This window comes from Opisthorchis viverrini (genome assembly GCF_000715545.1).
Source record: "Opisthorchis viverrini unplaced genomic scaffold opera_v5_162, whole genome shotgun sequence".
NCBI classification, from domain to species: Eukaryota; Metazoa; Platyhelminthes; class Trematoda; order Opisthorchiida; family Opisthorchiidae; genus Opisthorchis; species Opisthorchis viverrini.
In genome coordinates, this window is record NW_008751818.1 from 871,543 (window position 1) to 883,866 (window position 12,324).

The following is a 12,324-nucleotide window of genomic DNA, read 5'->3' on the forward strand; positions in this document are numbered from 1 at the left end:
TGTTTTCGGTCACGTGTTAGGAGAATGACCTCTCTTCAAAGTGGATTCAAAACAAGGTTGCGAGTGGCAGCTAACGTTGTTGTGAACTCTCTGAGTTGCTACTACAAAAGCTCGTTCAGTGAGAAAATCAATCGCCCAAACGGCTAGCCAACTTATGATCATAACTCACGGATCATAACACATAACACACTCTAATATTACACGAATCTTGCCACTGAAAAAAAGCGTTCAGCTGTAGCACCCTTTCGGTGCCTAGCTGCCATGCCACCCAAAGGAAGCACGAGGGCTGGGATACTGCCAGGTTGCCGAAGCCTAGACAGGGGAAGTCGAGTGGCGGAGGTCGGATTCGAACCACGAACCTTCGGGCAAAAAAAGCACGAGGGCTGGGATACTGCCAGGTTGCCGAAGCCTAGACAGGGGAAGTCGAGTGGCGGAGGTCGGATTCGAACCACGAACCTTCCGGTCAAAAAATTCGCGCTCTAACCACTTGGGCCATCTCGCCCCTCTTGCCACTGAACCCACCCAACAGCTGTGAGACTCTATGCACGCTACAGGCTATTGACTTATTTTCAGACAACTGTTCGGCCTTGAACGTGTTCTTCATCTGTCCGGAACGAAGACAAGTAAACTGATGATCATACGCCACACTGCATTCATAAAATAGATCAATGAACTGTTCAGACCGTGACGCGTAGAATTACTCTGCGATCGCGTGAGAAAACAGCGACAGATGGAACTCAGCACAGTGTTCGAACATACCAAGATGTGTAAGATAGGAGGTATATACACAATAGAGACATTGATGTTTGTCACTGGGAGAGTATAGTTGCTACTGTCAGCAACTACTTCCAAAGCTCGAAAGTCCTTATTCAAATCAACCAACGCGCACTATCATTCTGCACTCACACGGTCAAGTAGTAAAGGTCAATAAACGGGATAGTAAGGGAAAGCAAGTTATCACCATGTGGGGAATAAGGTTTAAGTGTTCAAATGCGTTTCCAGCATTCCCGTTTCCTTTGCGCAGTTCAGAGATGGTTAGGTCAGGTAATTTGTGGAATAACAAGGTAGTGGTATCCAGCCTTTTTTGCTGAGTTCGTTATTCATAAGCAATGACATTGAAGATAATTGGAACTTTATTGAGACACCGCACCAATATTGTTTTGCGATCTTGCTAAGAGTCCAGTGACTAACCTGACGATATGAGAGCCAACCACTCCTGATTCTACTCGACTGAGCTGACGGAAACTAGCCCTATGGACGGGAAGTTGCACTTGGGGAAAATGCCGTTGTGATAACCAAGTTCTAGTATTATCACTGGAGTCTTGCAGCAGCTAGCGCGAGAGACTATGGTGTGACTGTTGAACGTACACCAAATGTATCGGCAACTCATCACACTGAAAACTAACCTTGAATGAGGGCGAGGACAGATAACTTGGACCTCGAAATTGTCCTGGGGGCGAAGATGTACCCAAACCGACTGCAGAATGTAACGAAGAAAATTGAACAAGTACTCGAGTAGCGGGGATCGGATTATCTGGATGTTCATGCTCGGTAATCGGACGATAGACGAGCGTGCACACAAAGGCCAAGACAGCCTTGTGAACCGCGACGTCCCAGCCATCATCTTCACGGGAAATGCTAAAAAGCATGCTGGGGAACGAAAGATTTCAATGAGACGAGGACGGTGAGATTTTGAATAAAGTAAAACCTAATGGTGCAGAGATTTTAAGCAGCTCCCAATTGCTAGTTTTCCAAGACGAAAAAGTGGTTATTAGCAGCAGCAAGTATGTATTTCCAGGCTGTTTGGAACAGCTATCCAGAAGAACAACAGCCAAGGGGATTACTGTCTTACCTTAGGTATATTATCACTGACTGGATGTACGACCATGGTGAATGTTGTCTAGTAACTCACTTAAGGAACAGATTCATTTGAGTTAAGCTGAAGACGCGCCATATTTATGTGTCGTGACAAACCAAGAGAAAGGCAGACTTAAGACAACGGTTTCAAACAGTCGTGGAGCAGAACAAGGGACCAAGTCAACTTATGTGCCGCATATCAAAAACCGAAGCGATGAAACTTACTGCAAGCCATTTACGCGCTCATCCACAGTGGCCTCATCTGCGTTGTTAGATTCTGTTCCATCTATTGCAGTGTCTTGTCCATCCGACCCATGATTGGCTGGCCCCTCACCCGAACGCATTCCATTAGGGCCATTTTCGTTACTTGCATCGTGATCACGAATTCGTCGCCGAGGTCTGTTGGGTCCAGTGTGTCCGAGGTCCCAAGCTCCGCTGGCTCCCGAACCAACCTGCTCAACAATTTCCAACAGCTGATTCAGCAGACCTCTACGTTCGTTTCGTCCGGTATTACCACTCCCACTGTTGCCAGTTGGAGCATTAGGTGAAGGTAGGTGTACAGTGACATCAGCCGATCCCGCTCCGGAGCGGGGACTATCCCCGATGGCAGTCAGTGGGAAAAAAAGTGGGGATGAACTCAAGAACGCCGCGGAAGCTGTGTTCATGCCTGACGGGAACGAATAAACATCTGTACTGGCTATTTGATCCGCAAGGTCATAGGTTAGCGACATAAGGTTCAGAATGTCCACAGCAAGCCGTGTGCATTCGTTTCGGCACGGCCAACTGTTGTGGGCGTAGACATTGCGTGCGATGATACGGTACAACACATCCACAGCCCCACGTTCGTTCAGCTGCTGGGTGGGTGGCCATAAGGTATCCGGTCGAATACGCGCAATCACCAGGGAGATCAGACGAGACATTTGCTCGGTGGTATAAATGATGGGCTGTGAGAAGATGGCATAATAAAGGCGAATACGTTGGAAAATGGTACACACAAGTGCCCATAAACTGCCTTTCGTGTATCAACACAATGCCTTGTGAATTTTGATTATGTGAACCTTAACAAAGAGGATGGCGAGGGTTTCCCATAACCGATACCGAATGATGACTTCTCTAATGCCACACCTAAACTTAACCAACGGCTGAACTCTTACGAAAGTTTCCCTAGACCGCATAGGAAAATAAGAAAGTAGTCAAACGCGGTTGATATTTGAATCCTAATCCCCCATATTCGCAAAAAATAGCGAAACGGAATATCACCTGGTGTGTGCATAGGAGTTTTTTAGCGGCTCCATCGGTGATCACAACTAAATTGCTTAGAAGTTTGAATATTTGAAGGAAAAGTGCCCGAGACGAAAGATACGCCAGAATCGACAAAGTGAAGGGGGGATGAAAAATTCGGAGTCAAACTTACCCGACAACCGGTTGCGGCGACCGAACGAGGGGGTTCATCAAACAAACTGGCCAGGCTGGGATCAAGTGTGTCAATCCACAGCAATAGACTGATCTCCAGAAACCGGCGAATAGCACACAAACTTGCTCGAACGACGTGCCAAGAAGTCGTGTCTTTCAAGGTAGGTGGCCGATCCTCAGTGAGACGAAGGGGCAGTACACAAATCTGAAAAGAACGGAATATGGCGATGACAGCCTCATAGAGGAAATGTTGGTAGCTCAGGTAGCGCAGATGGTCGTCGGCTCGTTCGCTGAGCTGGGCAATTCGACTGCAAATGTTCGATCACCAATCAAGATGACATCATCAGTGCGGTATTGGAGAGTGTAGTGGTACGTAGCGTAGCACAACCACGAACCCATCAATACGAACCACTACGCTCTCCAATAACGCACTGATGATGTCACCTCAATTGGTGATGAAACGTTTGCAATCAAACTGCCCAGCTCAGCGAACAAGCCAACGACCATGAGAACCTCATATTCGACAAAAGGTAGCCCATGGAAATATTGGACTGAACGGGGGGAAAGGGACCTCTGAAGGAATGCCACTTGCTCGTCCTAGAGTGACCCGCTGACGGAACTGTTTTTCCACTGACGACTTCGTTGTTATGGGAGGTCTCAACCTCCTCTAAGGGAATAGGAAAAGTCTAAAGAAAATGTGTGATACAGTCCTAAAAGTACTGGAAAAACGACGCACTAGCCGCAAATTCAAAATTCGTTGTGTTTCCGCAGCGACCCAGCAGATTTCTCAAGTATTATGTAACGTGGGTCTGAGAATTTCGCCTTCTATTATGGTGAATAGAATAAACAGATCAACCAGACTAATTGTTCAAAAATTCTCACGGTTTGAAGTGATTGAGCTTCACTAATCGGAGGATTACCCTGCTCCATCAAGAACTGTGAGACACAACTGTCTATCTGCAGGAGTGTATCGAGAATATTCTGCATGCATTAAGACAAATGGTCTCTGTGCCCACTTTCCCAGAAAAAAAATCCCGGTCTATTTCGCTCATTTCTCTCCATCGCTTCGGGTGAACCTGCGAGTATGGAGAATTGCTGTACATTAAGTTGGTGTATTCTCTGTTCAGAGTTCGCTTGAGTCCGATGAATATGTGATGTACACGACCGTCTGACCACTTCTAGGATTTGTTGAAACTTCCCACATTGTGTCCAAACCGGTAGTACGCAATCGGTAGTAATTTTAAAAAGATTTCAAAGCGGAGGAAAAACCTACCTTGCCGAAAACAAGCGCGTCATTCAACATCAGTTCACGCAATATGAATTTGCGCTATCGTGGTATGATCACCGGTGCATCCTGAAAGGGTATCAGACGAATACAACTAAAACACGAAGCCATACTGTCCCGTCTCTATCCGGAAAGTTGTTGCTTAGAATCTTCATCAGGATTCATAAGAGACGCATTGATGGTGATTCGAAAGGACGCAGCACACACTGGTTTCACGTCCAATATTTGCATACCAATTTGGCTTTTACGGCAGACTTAACTGAATCCCGGCGGAATCTCTCGTTTGTGATATTCTTCAGCTAAATGTTCTGCATAGTGACCACCTCGTGTTTCATTTGGTGCGCAATATATTTTTGGAGCACCATCCATATAGTTGCTGAAAACTCTTCGACAACCTTTCTTGGGGTTCATCACATGGACGCAATGTCCCAGTTTCCGTCAACCTCACGTTCTAATTAAACACAAATTGTTGTCTACCTGATGATCCCCAGGAAAGGTGAAACAACAGAAAATCCCATGGAAACTGATTAGACGAAGCAATTCATTGGCACGGTCTCGAATGGACCGCCTTGAGGCCGCCGTGAAATATGGAGGGTCGGTTAATAGCAGATCTGAATAAGTTGGTGCTGGTGATACACAGAGTACTCAGCATTTGCTACATGATATACGGCAACACACAGGATAAAACGAAGATTTCTAGACTTACCGCATTGAACAAGTAAACCAGTCCATTCTGTGCAGCGAACAGATCAAACGTAACACCATAACAAAGAACCAGGTTGAGAAAGAACAGGGAATAACATCGGGCAGACGGATGGGAACATTCGACCAACCAGAGTGCATATCTGATCAGATCCGACAACACGGAGTGAGGAAGTTGGCAAACCTGTGGATTGAAAAGCGTGTTTTCAGCTCAGATGCTTAATTTCCTAGTGTTCAGAGTCCAGATGTTCATGGAACAGTTGTGGAGTTGAGCTACTTAAAAGCCGCATAAACCAAACTCCACGAAGTCACTAGATGAGTGAAAAAAGGAAACTATCACCATCATCCTCAATTACAGCAACATTAGTGTTAACACTGATGCTTCACTGCCGTACAACCACAAAAAAGTTACTCCACTTATTCCAAGCCTAAAAGTCGGGAAAAGAAAAGACTGGATGAGGAACCTGCTGTTCGCAACTCCCAAACGCTCAACTTGGAATGAAGCCGACAGTACGAGCACCGCTGACTTCAATCACACGCCAGTCAAGAACGAACGCCATCCTGGAGGGCGGACTATAGTATCCTTCATAGCCATAAAAGGACGAAGAATCAGTGGGGCCAGAAGCCTTATTTCAGCGGGAGTCAAACTGACACATTTGTGGTTGCCGCATCCACTGCGAGCAGCCTTGTTGAAAATGGGCAGTATTATCGACTCATCCCAGTTATCTTGAACGGCATCTTTCCCCCAGTTGGGGACAAGTAGGCCAGATGGACACTGACTGAGGACTTCACTGTCATCCTTCAGCAGATCCGGTGGAAGGTCGTCAGGGCAAAAAGTACGATGACGTTTGAGTGGAGACGTATATTCAGACACTTCCGGAGATAAAGAGAGTTCCATACTCACAGTCCACCTCTCTGTTGAAGACCGGTCATCCAGGCTGGGGGAGACGTCAGGTAGCCCACTGAGTCGCTGTTCGAAGTAGTGTGCTCAACACTCCTTTTGCTGGATATCTCAGAATTGTTTCGGTCTCTGATTGGTCTCTGGTTGTCTATACGTCTCCTACCCAACCCTAGACGACCACCCGATTGGGCCTCCGCAGCGCTTGGTCTACCTTCCTGATCGTTCCCGTCACCGACAACTACAACGATGTCTGAGCCCGTTGTAAAAAACCACCTAGAGAGTTATAGAAACTGTCTTCGACAGATTCAGAGTTTCAATCAATTGGAGTGTAAGCAGACGCAACAAACAGTGTGCGATGGGCCTCGCTTTCTCGAGATTTTTTTCACAGACGTTGCCAAACGAACCCTATAGAGGTGAATATCAAAAGGCATGAATCCAATCAAGTAGGGACGCTTCTTCTCGACGGCTGCGTACCCTGGCATAATCGGCTACAGAGACCTCCGCATCACCAGATGTGTGCAGCGGGGGCACTCTTTTCAATTGCAGTACTCGCGCCATGCATCCTCGTTTACGGTTTACAGTATATATCAATGCACAGGCAATCCAGGGTACGAGCAAGAGCCATTTGTTGTCCTGCTTGCCTCATTGTGCGAATAGTAAACGTAGCTAAAGTTGACTGGCTTTCAGCGATTAAAAAGTAAACCACGAATTGTTTAGAGTTGTAACTGAATTCGGACGCACAGAAGCCGTAGCTGATTGTAATGCACGTAGAGCAAGCCGGTGAATCCTAGTGCTGGGATCGGCAGAGAGTGTTCAAATTGGGTGGGATAAGGTAGAAGAGGGAATAAGTGAAATCGTAATGAGGCGCCAGTAGTAGCATGTTTTCGCTAACCCACCCTGATGTATGCGGCAAGAATGCGACCTGGTCGGTGCGACGGCCGATGTAGTATGAGAGCGTTATTTACACGTGAGCTGGGATAGTGCCAGAAACCGAGAGCTGGAGAGAGGAGGAAGATTTGGGTCCTCGACCGAAACCTTTGAATCTTGTATTTAATGCAAGTTTACTACCATATTTATGGAACAAGTCAGTATACAGGATCCAACGCCAAACCTGGAGGACCAGGAGAGTGTGTTGCTCTAACTACCGACTAACCTCTTAAGAGTCGCATGGACAACCCCCCCCCCCCCATTAAGGCTAATGGGGTGCGGGGGCAAAACCCCCGCACCCCCCCCCCCCAGTATAGCTCAATGTGGCACGGAGGTGGCCAAACCGTTACTCCATCGGCGAGGTCGTCCATTCGTGACGCATAAGTTCGCTCAGCAAGTCGTAAAAGACGCAGAAGCTCAAGTGGCTTCATGCAGGGATTCCTTTATACATTTTGTAGACAATAATGATCGTTCAGCTGTAACACCTTTTCCGTGCTCAGCTGCCATGCCATCTGAAGGAAGCATGATGGCTGTCAGTCTGCCCACACCTAGACAGGAGCATTTGAGATGTTGAGGCTGGGCTCGAATCGGAGGCCTTGCGGTAAGTAATTTTGTACGGTAACTAACGATTCATTTCATATGCAAAAAAGAGGAAGGTTTCAAGCGTAATTTTGGATGCGAACACGAAAGACAAACGTCCAATAAATACCTACCCTTTCCATGGCGTCTTCGAAATAAGCTGTGTAGTACAGCACCACACTGACCGCCGTTGCTGCTACGGACGGCCTTGGGACCTTGAGAACGGCTTCCAATCCATGCTTCTCCACAAACTCCAAGTAAACGCAGCGGTGACACATCAAGTTCCCCAAAAGCCGTAGGGCTTCAAACGTAAGGCGGATATCACGTGCTGCTACCTCCGTCGAGATAAATGTGTAGATTAGGTCGAGTATTCCGCCATTGTACATGAAAGGCATCAACTGAAAAAAAAACAATCATTATCGACTTACATTAACTTTCCACTATGATAGGAAAAACAAACAACTCAAGTGAAGGCAGAAAGAAAACATGAAATGGTATCAAAAGATGTCTGTGTCATAAAATACAGAAAAGTATTATTACGCTGGATAAGGCTTTGGCGAAACAAGCTGCACATCCGTGAAACTATGGCCAACAGTTTGAAATCAAAGAGTAGATACATTTAATGCCAGCTGGATGCCTGCAAGATTGAATCAGTGGGCAGATAAACCGCACGAACGTTTCAAATGCGTGAGTACTGTGACCAAATGCTCAAAACGGAAGAGAAGGACTGAGCAGTAAGGGAACTGCATAAACTATAGACATACCAGAAACAATCCCTGACTAAAGTGTCGCAAATTCACAGCCACACAACGTTCGGTTCATTCAGTGTCGCATGATTACATGCCGAACAGCATCGCAATGTGTGATAACGGGAAGACATTCAGTGGGTATGTCAGTAGTGTGTGTCTGGATTTTCACAGCCATGAACGAACAAAGTAAAAAGACTATCCTAGAAACTAGACCCACTAATGTTAAAACCATTCCGAGATCAAACCAGAAACATGTTTGACCAACGTGCTGCGAATTCGGAGCTTCGCAACACTCGACCAATTTGGTTTCGCATGTTTTTATACCAAACAGCACCACAAAGTGCAGTCGGCGAACAGACATGCCGTTAAACGTTCCCAGGTGCATGAGTAATGTGCCCATGTGTACACAATCATAAAGGAACCATATAAAAAACGAACACTGTTTACCACAGCTAGTGAATGCCCCCACACAGACGTTAAGTAGGAGTAACATACTGCAAATTCGGGACCTTACAACGTTCAGTCACTTTGGTATCGCATGCTCTGACAGTGAGCAACACCGCAGTCAGCGGACAGACATGCTGCTTAATCCTCTCAAACGTACGAATAGTATGTTCTCACGTTCGAACCCAAACACGACCTAGATAACACGACCATTACTATGCTGAGAAAGGCTATTCTGCCAGGTATAAGACTACCGGTCTCAGCTTAAGAATGCATGGGTGCTCGAGCTTACTGAACACCGTCGGTCGGGTCTATGTGAGACCGACTATACAAGACAACCAGGGGATCGCACTAACCAGAGGTCGCATATACATGACCATTAACAGTTAATGTAGGTCAGTAAACGCTACTGGATAGCGTAGGTCATCGGCTGCCAACTAGTCACGCTAGCTCACAGGTCATTGTATGCAATTTGGATGAAACAGTAAACAGCTCAAGAACTGTCAGATTCTATTCATTTATAGTTTTATTCCCTTGAATTGACATTAGGCTGCAGGTTGCCTAGTTTACGAAAAAAAGGCTCAATGCCAACTGAACACTATATTGTGCTCGACAATCCATCGCAATACTTCAGCCCAGGAGGAAAAGCGGATTACCAACCCATTATGCATTTCTGCTGCAATCCGACTGGCAGATGATGACGCCCATGGTTAGTCCATCTCTTGATCTCCTTAAAGTCGCGAACACACCCCAGACCACCAACCAATACAATAGATAACGACCAAGTAGAAACTAGCCACAAGAAGATGGCGGCACAAAAAATACTTCCAACAGGATCCTGTGCACAAAAAATACTTCCAACCAGGATCCTGTATAGAAAAGGCGCCCGATCAACACGCTGCAGTCACAACCTTACCGAAATCAGCTGACTCGGTCTCACCAAGCTCTACTGCAAGATAAAGCCAAATAAGAGAGATGTTGTCCAATACTCCTAAATATCAGCGTAGTACGTAATCACATGAGCCACGAGAGCCAAACAAGGTAGGGAGAAAAGGTGCAGAGAAATCTTAATGTAGCAGTTAGGCTGGTGTCATAGTTGAGCCTCCCAACCGGCTGTGTTGTCGTGTGAGGATGTGATCACTAAGGTTGTTCAGCGCAATAAGAGGAAAAAGCTGCAAATAGCATTGTATCTGCTGAGTACAAACCATCGTAGATACTTTTTGAAAAGCATTAAGACTATGTACACTTGTCAAGACTGGTAAAAACATCGCCCTAGAGCGATTTTAATGAAGACTACACTTTTTCCCTAGTAAATTTTTCGTGGGGTGGAGGTGATTTGTGGCATCCGCTCAGTAATGCCTGTCTACGAAGGATACGGCAACGATCAATAACGGGAAACGTTACCAGTTGGAGATCCACAATTGTCTAGGTGACCTGGTCAGGTTTCAGTCCGCATACTTCCCGAGAATCGATTGGTTCCAAAGTAACACAAATACACTACGGGCAAACAAATTTCAAAAGCTGAAAAAAAAGTTCAAGTCATCGTCTCCATAAGTATGTGATCTCGGTACTCCACAAGTACCGAAACAGTGAACAGAAGGAATGAATATCTTGGCAACTGTCGAATAAGTTAAGGAAACCAGGCCCAAAGTCCCTGAAAATTAGTTGTGGACTTCTCATCTTAAATAAAGTTCCAAAATCAAACTTCCCAGCTCTGCCGTTTCCGTCACCACATCTTATCGAATCAGTCAACTGAATCTTCAAAGATCCATTCGGTAAATCTCACAGTTGGGTAATGTCTGGAGAATGTGCATATTGTGAGGGTGCCTCTGGAGTTCGATGATGAAAGCACAAAGGACAATCTCTAACTCCATTCGGTAAATCTCACAGTTGGGTAATATCTGGAGAATGTGCATATTGTGAAGGTGCCTCCGGAGTTCGATGATGAAAGCACAAAGGACAGTCTCTAAACTGACAGGCGATGAAGCAAACGATTAATCGGGGAGACCTAGGGAACACCATAAATTACCACTCACATCTTGATATTCTGCGATAGGCAATAAATAAGCAATAGACAGGCGGACTTTCATTTCCGTAGTCAAGTTGTGAAGGTGAAAGCTGCCCAAGAGATTGTTCATTCCCAAATCTTGTCTGCTTGGGGCAGCTAAAAGGATGTTAAATAAAATGGTTGTCCAGAGATGGTTACCTGTAGCTAATTCCCGCTTTAGCTGATCCGCAAACACTGTCAGTCGTTGCACAACTACGGGGATCTGAAATATGGTAGATGATCAGGAGGACGGAAATATAGGACGTACAAGTTGAATGTTTTTCTGACGAGTGATGTACAATAATTCAGTGTTGTCCAATACAGACCCCAGTAAAAACAAGGCGTAACAGTTTGTGGGTTCATAGTCGCTCAGAGCCAACCTGTACAAGGTATTGATTGTTGTATCCTAAAAATTTGGCCAGAAGGTTCACGAGTTACTATTATAACACTCACCTCATCGTCCAACGTGAAAGACAGTGTCACGCCTAGTCTCATAGCGCACAGTAAACGAGAGGCAGCCACAACGAGCCGGTCCGCCGGGTCGTTAGACCCAACAAGATAGACATATGTTATGCGTTCTAGAAACGCCTCGTGAGTGGAAAGTAGCCGGAGGATTTGTCCCAGATCACAACTAGAGTCGGTGCGAAGTGGATGGCGATCATCAAATGGATCTGGATCGGTGCTGAAAAATATGTTGATCTGTTCCTCGAGTAGTTCTGCCAAACTGAAATAAGAAATAGTGAATCAAGCAGAAAAAGACGAATGCCTTACCTGATCAACAGTGGGACAGGGTCGAAAGAAGAGGAATTGCGTTCCGCACGCCATTGGGCCATCAAATCCTCACACCGCTCAATTGCTGACCGGGTGGTCTGGATAGCCTCATCCATCATGTGTTTCCGTTAGGTCCGAAAAATAACAGACTAGGAATCTGATAAACTCGGATGCTGGTCAGCTGTAATATAGGAAAAAGCATCAATGATCAATGGGTGAGAATGAGTAAACTATCAGCTCTGAACACAGCGCTGAAATAAATAAAAAAACAGAAAAAGTATTTTCACTTCTTACAGTGGGACAGGGTCAAAAGAAGAGGAATTGCGTTCCGCACGCCATTGGGCCATCAAATCCTCACACCGCTCAATTGCTGACCGGGTGGTCTGGATAGCCTCATCCATCATGTGTTTCCGTTAGGTCCGAAAAATAACAGACTAGGAATCTGATAAACTCGGATGCTGGTCAGCTGTAATATAGGAAAAAGTATCAATGATCAATGGGTGAGAATGAGTAAATTATCAGCTCTGAACACAGCGCTGAAATAAAAAAAAAACAGAAAAAGTATTCTTCACCCTTCTTTATAGGTCAAACAGCTGAAAAACACATCGAGATGCGAAGCAGTAAGACATTTCAAGGGAGACAAAAGAGC

The 12,324-nt window shown here is 45.7% G+C and overlaps 1 protein-coding gene across 1 annotated transcript in view; it reads right to left on the bottom strand.

Moving 5' to 3' along the window:
• The window catches only part of T265_07211 (hypothetical protein), a gene marked incomplete at both ends in the record, with an annotated part of 29,250 nt that extends 17,459 nt beyond the window's left edge, over positions 1-11,791 (bottom strand). Inside the window, 9 exons of the mRNA XM_009172667.1 lie at positions 1,407-1,638; positions 2,083-2,801; positions 3,272-3,475; positions 5,262-5,441; positions 7,799-8,062; positions 10,894-11,021; positions 11,064-11,127; positions 11,358-11,628; positions 11,676-11,791. Of these exons, the coding sequence (XP_009170931.1) occupies positions 1,407-1,638; positions 2,083-2,801; positions 3,272-3,475; positions 5,262-5,441; positions 7,799-8,062; positions 10,894-11,021; positions 11,064-11,127; positions 11,358-11,628; positions 11,676-11,791 (2,178 nt within the window). The remainder of the gene's footprint in view (positions 1-1,406; positions 1,639-2,082; positions 2,802-3,271; positions 3,476-5,261; positions 5,442-7,798; positions 8,063-10,893; positions 11,022-11,063; positions 11,128-11,357; positions 11,629-11,675) is intronic.
• Between the last annotated feature and the right edge of the window lie 533 nt (positions 11,792-12,324).